Raw genomic sequence first — 18,809 nt, 5'->3', positions numbered from 1 at the left:
GCCATACTGGGATCGAATTCAAATCTGCTTGCTCCCACTTTGATTTTGTGCATGACAGTGATTTGGCAAATCACATTCTCTGTACAGCATCTTAGACTAAATCTGTTATTCCTCTTCAAGGCTATCTTGGGTCTTTGTGACAGTGTCTCTAATGCCTGTAGTTGGTTGCCCTAGTTTGCATATAATTGTGCAGTAAAAGCCACGAGTAATTTCAAGAAGAATGTGTATTCTGCTGCTTTAGAATGAAATATTCTAAATGTATCTGTTAAGTCCATCTGGTCCAGTGTGTCATTCAAAGCCTAGATTCCTTGTTGGTTTTCTGCTTAGATGATCTGTCCGTTGCTATAAGTGGGGTATTAAAGTCTCCTGTTATCGTATTATTATCAGTAAGTTTCTTTATGTTTGTTACTAATTGATTTATATATTTGGGTGCTCCTAAGTTGGCATAGATATTTACAATTGTTAGATCTTCTTGATGGATAGACCCCTTAATTATGATGTAACGCCCTTCTTCATCTCTTGTTACAGTCTTTATTTTCAAATCTAGTTGTCTGATACAAGTATAGTTACTCCGGCTCTCTTTTGCTGTCCCTTGGCATGATAGATGGCTCTCCATCCCTTCACTTTGAATCTGCAGGTGTTTTTAGGTCTAAAATGAGTCTCTTGTCGGCAGCATCTAGATGGATCTTGGGGTTTTTTGTTTTTGTTTTATTCTGATACCCTGTGTCTTTTGATTGAAGCATTTAGTCCATTTCCATGATTGAAAGATATGAATTTAGTGCCATTGTGTTGGAGTTGGTGTTTCTGGTGATGTCCTCTGGTCCTTTGTAGTCTTTGCTGCTTTGGTCTTCTTTTTTTTTTTTTCCTCCACTCAGAGTCCCCCTTAAAATTACTTGCAGGTCTGGTTTAGTTGTCACGAACTCCTTTCATTTTGTCTGTGAAACTCTTTATCTCTCCTGTTCTGAATGACAGCCTTGCTGGATAAGAATTCTTGGCTGCATATTTTTCCCCATTCAGCACATTGAATATTTCCTGCCACTCTTCCTGGCCTGCCAAGTTTCAGTGGACAGGTGTGCTGCTGTCCTTACATGTCTACCTGTGTAGGTTCAGCACCTTCTGTCCCTAGCTGCTTTCAGAATTCTCTCCTTATCTTTGTGTTTTGCTATGATATGTCATGGTGCTGACCTGTTTTTGTTTATTTTGAGGGGGGTCTCTGTGCCCAGTTTCCTTCTCCAGATTAGGGAAGTTCTCAGCTATGATTTGTTCAAATAAAACTTCTGCCCCTTTTACTTGCTCTTCTTCAGGACTCCTTTGATAACAGATACGGTTTCATTTCATGGAATCACTTAGTTGCTCTAAGTCTCTCCTCGTGCTCTAGTTATTTCTCTTCCCTCTTTTTTTCAGCTTTATTATTTTCCATAATTTTATCTTCTGTTTCACCTATTCTCTCCTCTGCTTCCTCCTCATTCTCACTGTATCCAGTTTATTTTGCATCTCAGTTATAGCATTTTTTGTTTCATCCTGACTAGTTCTTAGGCCTTTCGTCTCTGCAGCAAGGGTCTCTCTGGTGTCTTTTATGCTGTTTTCAAACCTAGCCACTTGTCTCACGACTGTTGTTCTAAATCCTTGTTCAGATATATTGCTTACATCTGTTTTGAGCTCGTCCCTGGCTGTGATTTCTTCTTGACCTTTCTTTTGGGGGGGATTTCCTCCGTCTTGTCATTTTGACTAAGTTTCTATCTTGTGTGTGTTTTAAAAGCTTGCATGTTTCCTGCACCTGAGCGTACTGCTGTATCAAAAAGGGGTCGTACACTGTCCGGGGCCTGCCTGGCACTTTAGGAAGTGTTTCTGGTGTATGCTGTGTGCACTCTGCTGTTGGGTTTTGGCTGCCCTTTCCCACTGCTCAGTCCTCTGCAGACCTCCTCCTTGCTTGCCATGAGGAGTGTTTGGACCTTTTACTAGGTGTGCTTTGATTTGTTTGTTAAAACAATCCTGGAAAAAAGCAGGGGAGCCAGATCTGAAAAAAGGAGAAAAGGGAAGAGAACAAAAACAAAAACAAAACAGAATAAAAAACCATAAGGCTGATTCCAAAGACAAAGACAAGAAAAAAAAAAAGAAAGAAAAGAAAAAGGAAAAAAAGCCTGATCCAAAAAAAAAAAAAAGAAAAGAAAAGGAATTGAAAAAAACAAACAAGAAACCCTGAGCTTGATTCCAAAAGAAAAGAAGAAGGAAAAACAAAAGAAAAAAGAACTGTCAGTGTCATTTTGAGGCACGATTTTCAGTGCACTTAGGGCATAGGGAATGCTGCCCATGCTGGTCTTTGGAGGAGAGGTCCCCTGCGCTGGCTCAGAGTCCTTCTTGCCCCAGTAAATGAACAGTTGTCAGGCACGGGTTGGGGGGAGGGTGTTTGGTGTAAGTAGGTCCCATCTTCACTGGGGCCACTGTGGTGTTCTCTGAGGTCCCACCATGTTGGTATTGGGGGAAAATGGCACCACCCCAGTCTCTCATCCTGGACCAACCGAGGATCTCAACCCCTGCTGTCAGGCCCCCCTCACAGAGTAGCAAGGGCACTTAGCTTGCCCTGTGCCACAGATCTCCTGTGTTTTTTCTTTGACGTGTGGCTAGGATTCAAAACCCAGCCTTAAAGGAGCCGGCACCGCATGGATCTTCCCCCATCTTCCAGAGTAGAGGCTCTCCACCCTACTGATGAAAGGCCTTTGGCTGGCACCTACAGGGTCTTTTATCCTAGGGGAGGCAAAAAACCCTCTTCCAAAAGTACTCTAGGAAGGGGAATGTTCTTTCCCAGTGTGCCCCAGAGATCTCTACACCACCCTATGCTATGCTGTCTAGGCCAGCTCCCTCCTGCCCAGGAGCACATGCCAAGGCTCCATTCTGGAAAAAGTCACGCACTTCCAAAACCTTGGATTTTGAGCTCCAAACGCTGTTTGCAAAAAAGATCCGGGACACTCAGTACTTCTCGCTGCCCAGTCTGTGGTCCACAGAGGTTTTCCTCTTGTGTGAATCCAATGCTGCACTTTCTCAACCCTTTTCTTTTTTCTTTCCCTTTTGTCTCTCCACGGAAGAGTTCCCTCCGCTCTGCAGCAACGCTGTTTTTTCTCCCCCATTCGTATCCACACACCGTGCACCTGCCACCTGTCTCCCTCCAACTGTAGAGATCCTTCTGCCACTCTGCAGATCAGTTTCCTGGGTGTTCAAGTGGTCTGACCTCAAAACAGCTCTGTTTGAAGGACAAGGAAAGACCAGGGTCCCCGTGTTTCTCCACCATCTTAACTCCTCCTTTGCCATGAGTAATTTCAGTAAATGTTACTTACTTACTTACTTACTTACTTACTTGAAACCTTTGTGCCCTAAATGCTTATTTTCTCATGGTAATCTCTCCCTGGTGGTAGAGAGTGGCCCCTGGTGACCTTACCTCTTGATCAGAATATAGACCCGGGGGAGTGCCATGACCTGCCCAAGTTATGTAAGGGGCTGTGACAGAATTAGAGCTCAGGGCTCCTGAGTCCCAGCCCATTGTTCTTTCCCCCAGGCTCTTCTCCTGGGAGTATAGATGACACAGTTGCAGTAATCGCTGCCGTTTATTGAACATCAAATAGGCACCAGGCCCACATGTTACTTCCGGTCCTCACAACAGTTCTGCAATGTAGAGTTTACAGATAATGACAGAGACTGAGAAAAGCTAAATAAGTTGGCCAGAGGCCCTCGGCTAGTTGTTGCAGAATCCTGATGGAGCCCAGGTCTGCCAGAGTCCGTGCCTGTGTTCCTGCTGCACCGCAGAGGGCTTGAGAAAGCTCCTGTGAGCATGTGACCAAGAGAAATGCTTGCTTGCCCTTCCCGTCCCTTCCTGCATCTCACCCGCAGGCAATTATTTCACACGTGCTCTGTGCCAAATCCGTGCGGGTGCCCATAAGCAGGAGAAGACAGAGGCCCTGTCCTTGGAGAGCTCTCCTTTTTGTAAAGCTTTCCCCCCCACTCCCTCTCTTTGACACCCCTTCCTTTGCCACCTTTGCCACTTTGGACTGCACTGCGCTCTATGTCTGCTTTCTTTCCCTTTCATTGGCCACATTAGGAGGAGGTGTGCACGACCAGAGAGTCCCATGTTAGACTGACTCTGGGTGTGGTGGTGCATGCAGGGCCCTTGTGTGCCTCGTCCAATAAATAACCCCAAATGAGAACTTACAGCTCCCTGGGCATTTCCCAAGTGCTGTATGCATCACTTCCCAATCCCAGCCACCTTCTGTGGCACAGCTATTAGCTTATCCCACATTACAAAAGAAAAACGAAAAAACCAACCACCTCAGAACAGGTAACTTGCCTACGAGTGTAGTCTGGTGGCTGGCAATGTCAGGTTTGGGCTTAGGCAGATGGCTTCAGTGTGTAGGCTCTTAACCACCAGCCACACATGGGGAGCAGGCCCGGTCTCCCCCCCACAGGCCACAGTCACACCAAGTGGAAGGTCTGCCCTCGGAAGTACTAAGGCAACACCAGAAAGAGGCTTTTAACTACAAGTCCCCACTTGCTTGGTAAATTTTCCTACCTCTTAGAAGGGTTGATACCTATATTTTTGATATTTTAAAAATAATCCTTGCTCCGAAAGCGAATTAGATAAAATGAAATTGACGTCTTCTCTGAGATATAGGGCAGATATGCCAGAAATCACAAAAAATCTTTACAGGTCCCGAGTTCCTGAAACAGGAAGACAAGGGCCAGTGATTTCACATTGGACCAGGAGAGCCAAGCGACTGTGGGTTCAGACAGCTAAAATGGACAGTTCCAAATAGACCAGGGTATGTGGTTGTTCAGCAGTGGTTTCTTGAGCGTTTGCTGGATATGGAGCATGGGGGACAGAAGAGTGACCAAGACACCGCGCCGGTGTTCAGGTAGCTCACAGTCTAACAGAATCACACCACCGTGAATGTGACACAGCGGTTCTGCAGGGTTCACGTGGAAGCTGATCGGTCGACACGACTGGGGCGCACGGAGGAGGCGTTCCGGAGAGCGTGCCAACCTGACGCTTCCATGTCTCATGTGCCAGGGTGTAATCTGGGCCCAAAAATGTTGCAATAGCAGGGACGTCCTGTTGGTTTACGTAGATGATGTGAGAGCATGTTGCAAACGAGGCCTGCCCTGGCGAATAAGCAGAGCTTGAAAGGCTGCTGAGGCACAATAACAACCATGTATTATTTTATCGGCACTGGAGAAGGTGAAATCTTTTTGCGGGGTTTTCATGCCCCACAGATGCTGGGACGTTAGGCTCTTCTTGTTCATCTTTGTGCCTCAGGCCTGATAGCAGCAGGGACTCCAGAGATACTTGTTAAACCGTAGAAATGGGTCTTCCGCTCATGAGGCCTGGAGGTGATAGGGCAGGAGCCTGCATAGGCAGGTCACAAACCAGCTAAACGGGTCTTCAGCGCACAAGCTCCCATCCCAGAGGCCCTGTCCCTCCTCTCATCGTCTCCCCATCCCACTCTTCAAGCCTGCACCAGGAAAAAGAGTACAGAAATGCTTGCCTCAGTGATTGACTAGTCATTTCCTGAATGCTTCCTTTAATGCTTCCTTTTTAAAAATACTGTCTTACTCTAGGAAGGCCTTTAATACAGGTGAACGTCTACTAGGTCCCGGGCATGTCCAACCGGCTCTCCCATTTTGCCTCAAATGACTTGCCTTCACTTTATCGCAGTGGCAAGCGTTATGGCCCAGGCAAGAACAGGGCGTCTCCAACCTGCAGTGACTTTGCTTCCAGGGGGTTCCGGGGAAGCCCCAGCAGTCACTCCTTAGTTCAGTCTCTGGTTGTCCAGGATGATGGCTTGCATTATAAGATAGGACCTGTAATCCTCAGTTATTTCACACCCGTGGAACAACTGCATTTTTCAGTTTCTGAAAGATGCCATTGTTGGAAACTCCTTCTTTTGGTATTTCCAAGGAGTTCAAGGGCCTCGAGGACGAGTAAGACCCTGACAAGCCACCACTGCACACTGATCTGGGCATGTCATATTGTTGGAAATTCTGAGTCTGTGTATGTGTGTGTTTATGTGTTCTCCTAGCAAAGGAGAACTAGAGTTTTGTTTTTGTTTTTGTTTTCAAAATCATGGTTATTTTATTGAAGTGTTTCACCATTTGGAGTTCTAAGGCTAAAATAGGACTGGGGTGCCTGGGTGGCTGAGTCAGTTAAGCATGTGGACTCTTGGTTTCAGCTCAGGTGACCCTCTGCATTGAGCTAACCTACCAGAGCAGTGCCCGCTCGGGATTCTCTGCCCCTTCCCCCCCCCCCCACCCCCCCACTCCCCGTTCTCAAAAGAACCTGAACTAGGACTTAATGTAGAATAAAGGAGGTTAAGGCATTCACAGATGTCAGAGGGAAAACTGGTCCTTGGTTTCCCAAGATTGCCCATGGACGAAAGGCTGCGCAAACACTTCATGAGAACAGAGAAATGGCTGTGGGGGGAGCCAGTGTGCAGGAGGGATAGCAGGGCTGGAGGCCGCAGCTCAGGTCCACAACAGCAGGCTGGGAAGAAGTCAGTACATTCACCAAATAGCACTTGCTTTCCAGGCTCTAGGATGCTGAGGATTTCCTCAGACAAGGGGAGAACTAGGGTTAATAAGGTAAAGGTCCTGTTTATGGACCCTTAATTGGTTCTGAAATTTTTATTCATATTAGGCAAGTCTCTTAGCCTTCTCTTCCTCAGTTTACACAGTCGTGAGCACTTATTTAGTAAAATAGGTGTAGGGCTTGCAGTTCCAGAAGATTCAAAATAAAGCATGTGGCAGGAACATCCTTATTAAATAATTTTCTTATATCCAAGGGTTGGTAAGGTACGTGTGAACCTAGTAAGTGTTGAAAACCAACATCCCTAGTCTGAGTGCATTAGAAAAAAAGAAATGCTAATTGAGTGGTTGATTTGGTACAGTTGAATCAATGGGGGGCAAAATACTCGTATCCCGAGAGCCTCTGTTACCACAGGACTCAGGACGGGACGTCTCTGGCTGCCCTGAACTGTTCTTGCAGTACAGATTAGCCCCTGGGCCCGGAAGTGCAGACTGACACTAGCTAGACTAGCTAGCAGTCTCAGCACTCCGGGGGGGGGGGGAGGGGAAGAGATATGCTAGAAACCCAGAATCTCAGACCCCACCCCAAACCTGCTAACCAGACCTCTCAGTGATTATTATGCACCTTAAAATCTGAGAGGTACTGGCTCATAAAACATGAGCTGGACCATCATTTTTGACTTTTGCACTTTCTGCCTCAGTGAGCAAACTCCCAGAGGCTGGAGCCATTTATTCTGTGCCTGGAATAGACTCTTCTGCCACATAGTATTTCCTGGGGGGCAGCGGGGGTGGTGAAAGCATGATTCTGTTTTTAGCAGTGGCATTTTCTACTTATGACTTGACCCGGCCTTCACTTTCCGGCCTCAATGATTTGAGTTGGTTCCAAAATACATCCATAAATGAAGTAAATAAATGAGGAAATTAGATTTAAAAAAAAAAAAACTATATGATTGAAGAATAATATAAAACTGGGTTGTAATTGCATACATAAATGTGTGCCACCAAGTCCTCAGCAGTTGCTAGTCTATGCAGCTGACTCTTTAGCCCTGCGTTCCCTAGTGATAAAAGCAGAAAAGAAAATACAATTATTAGCAAGTCTGGGTCCAGTACAGCTCTTCTCAGTGCAGAGTCTGATGGGACTTTTTTCAGTGGATCGCTGTAAGTGGCCTGTACCATCCACACTTTTGTAGCAAGTATGATAGTACATTTCATGAGATTTTTTCCTTACAATATCCCTTCAAGGCAAAGGACTGTTTTATAAAAATACTTCTATAAGGGAAGACCTTTTCTGGCTCTTGCTGCTTGATCATATGCAAACTTGACATTTAAATCTTCTTTTTAATTAACTTGCCTTGCCCCTCACCATCACCCCCACCTCCCAACACCCTCCTCAGTCTACTGCTGACTTGTTTCTGAGTGGGCCTTCCTAGTTAAACCTTATTACAGAGTAACCAGGGAATAAGCACAGGTGAAATGGGGGTGGCTGGTCCCTTGTCATATGGACTGTGGCAGTGGCAAGCCCCCAGCTGAGGTTTTGAATGGCTAATAAAAGGCACGTATCACCCTTGTCCTTAACCCACCCTGCTCCCCAGTTTATGCCAGTAATACTAAAGGGATTCAGGAAACCAGGTGGCAAAACCACGTTTTTCATTGTTAAGTGTCTCAAAGATAATTATATTTTTTTCTTGTTTTGCTTTGTTGGAGCTAGGTGTATAGTCTTTCTTAGACTTACAGATCGTCTTTAGCTTGGATCTCCCCTGCGTATTTTACCTAGTGTTTGTCAGAAGTGTAACACTCCACACACTTTATCTCCAAAAATACGATATTTTTCCTACAAGAGCATCCAACTATTGATATCGACTCAGGTCATAATCTGACTGTCATGAGATTGAGCCTGTGCCAGGCTCTGCGCTTGGTGCTAAGTCTGCTTGGGATTGTTTCTCTCCCTCTCTCTCTACCTCTCCCCCACTTGAAGGTACGCTTTCTCTCTCTCATTTTTTTTTTCTGTTTATTTATTTTTGAGAGAGAGAAAGAGCACAAGCAGGCAAAGCGCAGAGAGAGATGGAGACACTGAACCTGAAGCAGGCTCCAGGCTCTGAGCTGTCAGCACAGAGCCCTATGTGGGGGCTCGAACCCACAAACCATGAGATCATGACCTGAACCAAAGTCGGTTGCTTAACCAACTGAGCCACCCAGGTACCCCTTTAAAAATAAATAAAAAGTGTCAACGCAAGTTTAAACGTTCTCATTAGAGAATGATCTCTCCGTGTGTCTGGCAGACTCAGAGACATGGAACAGAATGAAAAACAGAGCCTCCATGGGTCCAGTTTTCTTTCGGGCTGTTTTGGATCATACCGCCCCTCCCAGGATTTCCACTGAGCCACCTTGTCTTCAGCCATCCCCACACCACTGACAGCATCACAAGAACTAAGTGTTACTTTGGGGCCACAACTGTGGGATTCCAGAAGCGCATGAGGTGTGAGCCTCCTCACTGACAGCTGCTCTCTGGACCGAAAACGAGATCCTTTTCACCCAGATAGGGGCTGAAGCGGTAACATAGTTCCACCCTAGGCCGGCATGAGTGATTTCAAGGGTACTCTTGCTTCCATTCTCTCTGAGCTCTTAGTACGTTTCCCCCCCAAAGACAGTAAAAATATTGAGGAGGAAAAGATGCGCCCAATTCTAATCAATGTTCAGTAAAATCTGTTTGCTGGTGGCGTGGGTTTCCTCTGAAAAGCACAAAGGAAGACCGTATTCTGTTTCAGCATTGGCCACGTGCAGAGGCCACCCATGGGTTTTGTTTACCTTATCTTTTCTAATTTACAGGCAGCCTCAGAACCTGTTCTGGACCCACAGCAAATCCAAGCGTTTGATCAACTTTGCCGTCTCTACCGAGGAAGTTCCCGGGTAATGTTTATGTAGTGGTTTAGATTTGTATTTCCCTATTTATAGATACTGTTTGGGAAATGCAGTGTCCTCAGGTCCTCCCGCTGCCTCTTCAGTTTGGAACCCTGGTTAAGGCCATGTGGAGCCCCAGCCCCAGGGAGCATTCTGGATTTAGCAGAGGATACAGAGGCAGTGGGAACTGCAGTGGAGACTAGGAAGATTGGTCTTCATTCCAAAGGCCCTGGGCTCAAACTCTGAGTGCCTGTCTAGAACTGTAGAAGAGAACAGACTGGAAGAGCTGCTAGCAGTCATGCCCCAGCGTCCGTCTGGGTGCCCCACGGGCCCGTCCCAGGTGTGCTCAGTAACTTTCTCAGCCTGTCCTTCCTTGCCTACTGCCTGTCTCCAGGTGGCCTGTCCAGTCACCCAGAGCAGAAACCCCACAACAGCCCTTTCCCCCAGAGATCGGGTAGGCATCTTTTTTTTTCCTCCTCTGTATTTCTTCCCTTCCCCTCCCCTCCAAACTGTCACTCACAGAGGCCGCTGCAGACCTTCTGTCCTTGCTCCATGCTGCTGTCTGGGTGCTCACTCCAGACCCCAGTGTCTTGTTACCCTCTTGTTTAAACACTTTCCTGGACCTCTGTAACCTGAAGGTGGAGTCCAGATTACCACCTTCTCCACTCCCCAAGTCATACCTAAATTCCTGTCCGGCCAGATTTGTCCTCTGAGCTTATCCTGAGCTTGCACAGACTGTGTGTCTGCTTCTAGGCCTGGACTCCCTTCTCCCACCCTGTTCTTATGCAGATGCCTGCTGGGTGGCTTGGTAGCCCAGAGGAAAACTTGTGTTCCTTCTTCGAGAGTTGGTTTTTATCCCAGGGGACTTCTCCAGGGGTCTCCTGATTGTGGTCCAGCAGCTTTATTGAACTGGCATCACCTGTGTCCCTTCTCAGCCTCAGCCAGGCTCTGCCCCAGGAGTTGGTTTTCTGGGCCTTCTCAGCAAGGTCCACGGCTTCAAACTGTTGAGCCGTTTTTCAGGACTCCTTGATTCCACATCACAAAGTTACAGAAGTAGAACACAGAAATGTCTTCTCTTAGGAAATAGAAAATATCTTTGTGGTTGATCTTTCTACCTCACAGTGTCTGGATGTGAAAGAACTTTGAGTTTATGTAACATCTGTCACCCGTTCTGTTCCCAGCACTGTACAGAATTGTTCTTGCGGAGAACTTCACAGGCCGATGGGCAGCTGAGAGGGTTGTAGAGGATAAGAAGTGGCACGAGATGGGGCTCGAGCAGAGCGAGGGACATCTCTCTGCAACCTGCTTGACCAGCAGTGCGTACACTTGCTCAAGTGTACCTCCTGTGTGTCCTTAGCTGAGTGACTTGGAGCTTCTGAGCCAGTGCTGTGAATTGGGCCCCACACGTGTCACTGGATTGCTTTAGATGAATTGGCACTTTGAACTTAGAGGTCCTTTGGGTGTCTCTCCAGTTACCATAATCCTGGTAGTAAGTTTTCAACAAAAGTGACAAATGAGACAGGCGAGTCTTGTGCCGTTAGTGCTTGGATGGAGAGAGAACCCCTTGCCAGGATCAGAGAACAGCTGCTGGGTCAGCCAGAAGACCGGGTTCCTGGCAGGGTAGGTGAGTAGGGAGCAGGTGATAGACGAGTTACCTCTAGGGAAGGCACAACTGTCGGTGGCTCAGCTGAGCAGAACTTGCCACATGGACCTGAGTTTGAATCCCACACTACCATTTGCCACTCACCACAGAGTCACTTGGGGCAAGTTAATTTAACTCTTGGGGCTCTGGGTCTTTTACCCAGAGGGTTGTGGAAGATTAGAAATAGTACACATGTGGGGGCGCCTAGGTGGCTCAGTTGGTTAATTCTTCATTCTTGCTCAGGTCATGATCTCATGGTTTGTGGGATCGAGCCCCATGTTGGGCTCTGCCCTGACTGTGCAGAGCCTGCTCGGGAGTCTTTCTCTTCCCCTCCACCACTCACGCACATGCTCGCTGTCTCTCAAAATACCGTATTTTTTAATGTTTATATAAGTTTTTAAAAAATAGTACATATGTAAAGGACCTAGCAAAGTGTCTGGCACCTAGAAGGCACTCATTACAGTTACCTTGGACTATCAGAAGTACCTGTGGACTTTGGGTCCAGAGCCTGACACAGACTTTGATGGCTCACTCCTCACAGCTGCCCTGTCCAGGTGAAGGACTTTGGGTGTAAAATTTGTCTCTTCTGTGATCATGAGGGCCAGGCTCTCTGCTCCCTACTTTTGCAGAAAGCCTTTGAGGTAAAAGGGATGGCCCTCGGAGTGACAGTCTGGCTTCCCAGTGGGTTGGTATTAACCTTACCTAATCTTTCGGAACAGAGCCACTAACAGAGGGTTTTGCTGGTGTCATTGGTGGAAGCAGGACTCTAAGAGGACAGGTCCCTGAATTTAAAGTGGCAGCTGGACACTTGGAGCTATCCAGGTTGCAAAGGAGAGGTCAGAGGCAGAGTGTGGAACAAGCTCTGCTGAGAACCTCAGCTCAGGGCGTGTGTGGGGAGGGGGCGGCAGGGTCCTGTGCTAGCCAGGGTGGGAGTGCTCAGAGCAAGGGAGGTTCGGAATGAGACGTCCCCAGTGCAGTCTCATCATTATTAAAGGAGGAAATTTGGGCCCTGAAAGTGAAATGAACTTGCCCGAAGTCAAGTTTGTGAGATGCAGTCAAGTTTACTCGTTTGTGAGATGCAGCCCTGGGGTCTATACCCTGCAGCACAGTGCTGTCCCTTGTGTATTCAAGGCCAAGGAACTGAGGACCCTCCACTCTGTTCCACACCCCCTGCCAAACCCACCCACAGTGTCTTCCCCTACTCACCTTGGTTGATGTGTGTCCCCTCCTTTGCAGCTGGCCCTCCTTACAGAACTCTCCCAGAATCGCAGCAGCGACAGCTACAGGCCGTTCAGTGGCTCCCAGAGTGGCCCTGCTTTCAACAGCATCTTCCAGAATGAGAACTTCCAGCTGCAGCTCATTCCCCCACCTGTGACTGAGGACTGAGGCCTGGCACTGAAGACCAGAGACCATCCTAATGCAGCCAGGGAGGGACCCCCTCTCTAACTGGCTTGGCCCCTCCGTCTGCCCCCTTCTGAGCAGAGGTTCCAAGGGGGACATCTATGCCTGGGCCTTTCTTCCTGCCCCTCATTCCCCAGGGAGACTCCCTGTCTCTTCCAAGATGTTGCTGCAGCATCAGGTCACCAGACCAGTTGATTTTGTTTTGTTGAGCAACGGAATGTCCCATACTTTTGTCCAGCTTTTTAAGAAAGTATGCTTTGCCAGTTGGGACGTTTTCCAGTTTCCCTGAAGCTTAGAGAATAGGTGGGACTCAGGCAGATGGCATTCAGGAGTCTGTCCTGCCTCATCCCCTCTAGCTGCTGGGTAACCTGGAGGGACTTCAACTTCTGCTGCTGTTGGGAAAAGAGAACAGGGGTTGCCAGGCCACAGGATAACTGGAACCTGCACCGTGGGGGGAGGTGGGGGCATCTCCCTTTTGATGCGTATATGGCAAAACCCATTTGAGTGTAAGAGTTGCCCTCTCTGACAATAAATGCCTCTGTGTTTAAGTTCTGCAGGCCTTCTGGCTGGCTGTCTAGCTCTCAGTTTAAGTCACAAAGGACATTCAGAACCCTTGTTGCCCCAATTGGTTCTATTAATTCAAAGTCAGGGACCCTGATTGTGGCAACCCTGCCTTTATTCACATGATCAGCTCCATCACAGGCTCCATTCAGAGTGGCCCAGCCACCCAAGTGCTCCTATGGCAGCGAGTAGGTGAGCCAGAGCAGTATTTTTCCATTCCTTGGCCCTGGGACTCTGGACATCCTTGAACCAACAGCCACAGGAGGTCACAACTGCAGAGACCAGGTTTCCACCTCACAGGTCGAGGTGCTCCTTTCATCTGTTCACTCAGGGATCAACACTGGCTTATGCTAACCAAGCCCACAGGAAATAGATACATAAACTAGAAGCAAATATGTTGACTTTGAATAGAAAATCGATCCTGCCATGTGCTGTGATCCTGAGCAGATCACTTCTCTAAGCTTCGACTTTAACAAAGCCATTGTGAAGACTGAATGAGACAATCCATGTTAACATTTAGCACTGTGTGGGCATATAGCAGATGCCCCCAAAATGTGAGTTTAGCTTTCATTATGGAACTCCTTCCAAGACCTGGCTGCACAGGCAGCTAGCTGCCTCATGATGGGGATGTGAAAGGAGGTCAAATTGGGGGAGGTGTTTGAGCATTAAGTGATCACCAATGGGATGCTGGTTACAGTTACATGACATAGTCTCAACCCTATTTTACAGATAAAAAAGCTGAGAGTCACACGATAAATAATTGTTATTACAAGGCAACACACTCAAGAAATGGCAGTGTAACAAGACCCTGAATTCACCTCCTTCCACAAACCAACAAATCTACAACTACATATGGAATAATGCCCTCTGAAAGGAACCTGAAAATTGGATGACCAAAGCCTCCACGACAAAGGCTGAAAGGGTAACATCAGGATGGGAAGGAGGAGACACAGAGATGTGGACTTGCCAGGGGAGAAAATACATCAGCCATGGGGAAGCACAACTAGGAGGGATCTCAAAGGTATGGAACTTTTCCCTGAGGAGTGATGGATTTGAGCTCTACATCAGGCACCCCAAACCTTAGATCCTCCACAGGAGAGATGAGCTCCCAAAACACCAGGTTTTGAAACTCAATGAGGATTATGTTCAGAAAAACTGTAAAACTGTAGAGAATGGAAAACGCACTCTTAAAGGGCTGAGTTGCAGACTCACTGTGCCCAGAGACCAGTGCAAAAACACCATTTTAAAAAGCAGACCATAAGTAAAGGAGATCCATTTACTAACCTTAAAGCATCCGTCACAGCAGTGGGAAACAGCAGAAACTCCCCCTGGGGACGGAGACACTGGTATGAGCCACTTCTACAATCTCAGTCTACCTCAATAATACCAGTACTTGGGGGCCATCTTGGAATTCTCCCTCTAATCTGCCAGCCCCAGAAAGGGTATACTCCACTGACAGCCCCACCCAACACACTCCAGTAGTCCTAGATACACCCCACAGATGGGCCAGGGGCCAGCCCTGCCTACCAATGGACCACAGTCACAGCCCACCACAATAGAAGGGAGCACACAGCTCACATAGAGGACACCCTTAGGCACCTGGCCTGGTGACAAAAGGAGATTGCCCTTCTGGGTCCCACAGGACATCTCCTACATAAGGCCACTCCTTCAAGACTGAGAGAGGTCACTGACCTACCTATAAATAGAAACACACACAGACAAAATGAGGGGGACAGAAGAATATCTCCAAACAAAAGAACAAGACAAAACCTCAGGAAAAAAGGGAAACAGAGATACACAAACTACTTCATAAAGAGTTCCAAGGAATGGTCATAAAGATGCTCACCAAACTCAGGAGAAGAACAGATGAACGCAGTGTGAACTTCAACAAGGAGAATATATAAGACAGTACCAAACAGAAGTTATAACAACTAAAAAATACACTAGAGGGGTTCCAAAGCAGACTGGATGAAGTAGAATAGATCAGGTGAGCTGGAGGAGGAGCTATGGAACTCACCCAGACAAAGCAGCAAAATGAAACAAGCATTAAGAAAAATGAAGATACCTTAACAGACATCAAGCAGAATAACAATCACATTATATAGATCCCAGGGGAAGACAGAAAGGGCCAGAAAAATAAATTGAAGAAATCCTGGGTGAAAACTTCTCTGGGAAAGGAATCAGACATCCAAGTCCATGATAAACACAAAGAGAGCCACACCAACACACATTATAATTAAAATGGAGAAATTAAGAATAAAGACAAAATCAGCAGCAGGAGAAAAACAACTTATTACATATAAGGAAAACTCCATAAAGCTATCAGATTTCTCAGCAGAAACTTTACAGACCAGGAGGAAATGGCATGACATATTCAAAGTTCAGAAAGGAAAAAACTTCCAACCAAGAATCCTCTGCCCAGCAAGATTATTCCAAATTGGAGAGATTAACAGCTTTCCAGATAAGTAAAAGCTAAAGGAGTTCATCACCACTAAACCAGCCCTACAATAAATGTTTTAAAGGGACTTCGTTAAGCTGAGAAGAAATGGCACCAATAAAGTATAGGAAAGTAAAAATCTCACTGGAAAAATAACAAAGCCAGTGGATCAATCACTTACAAAGCCAGCATGAAGGTTAAAAGACCAAAGTAGTAAAATTAAGGGAGGTGGCCCAAGATGGCAGCATAGAAAGACCCGAAACTCATCTCTTCCCACCGACACACATATAATAGAGCAGTTCCTCCTAAGGAAGAAGTGAGAGCTGATTGAACAGTCTCTGCCCAACAAACAATAGAGGGACCACACAGAGAACAGTAGGAGACACGATACCATGAGAACCCCACCCTCAAAGCAGCAACCTGCAATAGGGAGAGATGTCACTTGAGGGGCCCAGTCCAGATTCATCTACCCTGAGGCACAGTGAAAAACAGGTTAATTAAACTATGAGCAAAGGAAATCCATTTACTAACCTTAGGGCATCCACCAAACTGGCCGGAAACTGCTGGAACTCTCCAGGATAGGAGGCACGGTGAATGTCATTTTTTACACTCTTCCTCCACCTTGACAGCACAAGCAGGAGCAGGGACCAGGTGCTTAAGCCAGCCTGTCAGGGCTGCCCCAGTGGACCCTGAACCCCTGGCCCACACCAGCTCCAGTCATCCCCCCAAGATAGCTCTGGCACAGTGCACTCTGGGACTCCTCCCTCCACCCCCAGCACACACCGAACCCAGTCATCCCACTGCTTGCAAGGGCAGCTCTGACATGGTGTGCCCCAGGATGCCTCTGGCCTGCGCCCATCTCACCAGGGTGGCCCTGGCATGATTCACCCCAGGACCCCCAGCTTGCTCCAGCTCCAGCCATCCTGCCAGGGCAGCTCTAGGCAGGGTACCCAGGGACTACCCCACAAGATGGCCTTGACAAAGCACACCCTAGATCCCCCAGTCCATGCCACTCTGGCATCAAGGTGGCCCTAGCACAGTGCATCCAGGACTCCCTGGCCTATGCCCACTCCAGCTTCCACCACCATACCGAGTGAGTGCCCTGGGACACCGCACCCACCCCAAACCTAGCCCACTTGCTTAGCTCCAACCAGCCTGCCAAAGCTTCCAGACACAGTCTACACAGGATATGGTCCTGTACAGGGCCACTCCTTCAAGACCAGGACAGGTAGCTATTCCACCTAATTTATAGAAACAAACACAGAAAATAAAACTAAAATAAGGAGACAGTGAAGTATGTTCCAAACAAACAAGATAAATATCCCGGGAAAAAAAAACCCTAAAGAAATGGAGGTAAGTAATTTATCTGATAAAGAGCTCAAAGTAATAGTCATAAAAATGCTCACTGAAATTGGGAGAATAGAGGAACACAATGAAAACTTCAACAAAGAAAATGTAAGACCTAACCAATCAGAGCTGAAGAATATAATAATTAAAATGAAAAATACACTACATGGAATCAGCAGCAGATAAGATGATGCAGAAGAATGGATCAGCAATCTTGAAGACAGAATAGTGGAAATCACCAGAACAGGAAAAAGAAAAAAGAATCTTGTAAAAACAATATTTAAGGAACCTCTAGGAAAATATCAAGTATACGAACATTCACATTATAGAGGTCCCAGAAAGAGAAAAGAGAGAGAAGGGGGGCAGAAAACTTACTTGAAGAAATAATGACTAAAAACTTCACTAACATGGCAAAAGAAATGGACATTCAGGTACAGGAAGCAGAAAATTCCAAATAAGATGAACCCAAAGAGAGCCACATGAAGACATAATTAACATTGCAAAAGTTAAAGAGAGAACCTTAAAAGCAGTAAGGGAAAAAAAAAAAAAGTCACATACAAAGGAAATCCCATAAGACTATCAGCTGATTTTTCAGAAATTTTGCAGGCCCAAAGGGACTGAAAGGATGTATTTAAAGCACTGGGAGTATTCCAACCAAGAATACTCAGCAAGATATCATTTAGAATAGAAGGTTCCCAGACAAGCAAAAAACCTAAAGGAGTTAATCACTTAACCAACCTTCCAAGAAATGTTAAAGGGTCTTCTTTAAGTGGAGGGGCGCCTGGGTGGCTCAGTCGGTTAAAGCATCTGACTTCAGCTCAGGTCATGATCTCGCGGCCTGTGAGTTCGAGCCCCACATCAGGCTCTGGGCTGACAGCTCAGAGCCTGGAGCCTATTTCAGATGCTGTGTCTCCCTCTCTCTCTCTGACCCTCCCTGTTCATGCTCTGTCTCTGTCTCAAAAAGAAACATTAAAGAACAGTTTTTTTAAGTGGAAAAGAAAAAGCTATAACCAGAAATAAAACATAAGAAAAATTATCACTGGTAAAGGCAAACACATGATAAAGGCAGTGGATCAGTCACTTACAAAGTTAGTATGAAGGTCAAATGACAAAAATAATAAAATCAACTGTACCTATGATAAGTAGTTAAGAGATACACAAAGTAAAAGATGTAACATAGGACATAGGAAACAAAACTGGGGGTGCCTGAGTGGCTTAGTTAAGCATCCAACTTCAGCTCAGGTCATGATCTCACAGTTCGTGAATTCGAGTCCCACATTGGGCTTCATGCTCAGCATGGATCTCTCTCTCTCTCTCCCTCTGTCTCTGCGCCTCCCTCACCAAATAAATTTTTTAAAAAACTAGAGAAGGGCAGTAAAAGTGTAGTGCTTTTAGAATGTGTTCAAATGTAAGCAACTATCAGTTTAAAATAGACTGCTCTGTGTTTCTTTGTGTCAATATATATGAACCCCATGGTAACTACAACCAAAAACCTGCAATAGATACACAAAAAAGAGAAGGGAGAAAGGGAAGGGAAGGGAAGGGAGGAAGGAAGACATCAAACGCAAGGGAAGAGACCAAGAAAAGAAGGAACAGGGAGAATCTACCCAAACAGCCAGAAAACAATAAAATGGCAATACGTTTATACTTACCAATAATTACATTCAATGTCAGTGGACTACGTTCACCAGTCAAAAAATATAGGGTGGCTGAATAGATTTTTTTAATGTTTGTTTATTTTTGAGAAGGGAGAGGGACAGAAAGAGAGGGAGACAGAACCCAAAGCAGGCTCCAGGCTCTGAGCTCTCAGCACAGAGCCCGACGCGGGGCTCAAATCCATGAACTGCAAGATCATGACCTGAACCCAAACCAAGAGACAGAGGCTTAACCAACTGAGTCACTCAGGTGCCCCGTGAACAGATTTTTTTAAAAGCAAGAACTATCTATACGGTATCT

General features: G+C 46.5%; 1 protein-coding gene and 1 long non-coding RNA gene across 13 annotated transcripts in view; one reads left to right on the top strand and one right to left on the bottom strand.

Annotated features, from left to right (window-relative positions):
* Window positions 1-13,060, top strand: part of VPS8 (VPS8 subunit of CORVET complex) — a 253,159-nt gene extending 240,099 nt beyond the window's left edge. For 8 of the 12 annotated variants that reach the window (XM_027061270.2, XM_027061268.2, XM_053221125.1 and 5 more), the window contains 2 exons: window positions 9,394-9,474; window positions 12,344-13,060. In XM_027061270.2, coding sequence (XP_026917071.1) covers window positions 9,394-9,474; window positions 12,344-12,493 — 231 coding nt within the window. In that variant the 3' untranslated portion in view covers window positions 12,494-13,060. Of the gene's footprint in view, window positions 1-4,696; window positions 4,809-9,393; window positions 9,475-10,646; window positions 12,139-12,343 lie in introns of those variants that run through there. The other 4 variants (XM_053221127.1, XM_053221126.1, XR_008297776.1 and 1 more) reach the window with 3 other exon arrangements.
* Window positions 2,800-9,757, bottom strand: LOC128315226 (uncharacterized). Its single transcript, XR_008297779.1, has 2 exons — window positions 7,555-9,757; window positions 2,800-5,498 (listed from the first exon to the last, which is right to left on the bottom strand). It is a non-coding gene; the product is annotated as an uncharacterized LOC128315226 (long non-coding RNA).
* Window positions 13,061-18,809: the final 5,749 nt, after the last annotated feature.

The sequence above is a fragment of the Acinonyx jubatus genome, chromosome C2, assembly GCF_027475565.1.
Source record: "Acinonyx jubatus isolate Ajub_Pintada_27869175 chromosome C2, VMU_Ajub_asm_v1.0, whole genome shotgun sequence".
Lineage (NCBI taxonomy): Eukaryota > Metazoa > Chordata > Mammalia > Carnivora > Felidae > Acinonyx > Acinonyx jubatus.
This window is presented reverse-complemented; position numbering and strand designations above follow the sequence as displayed.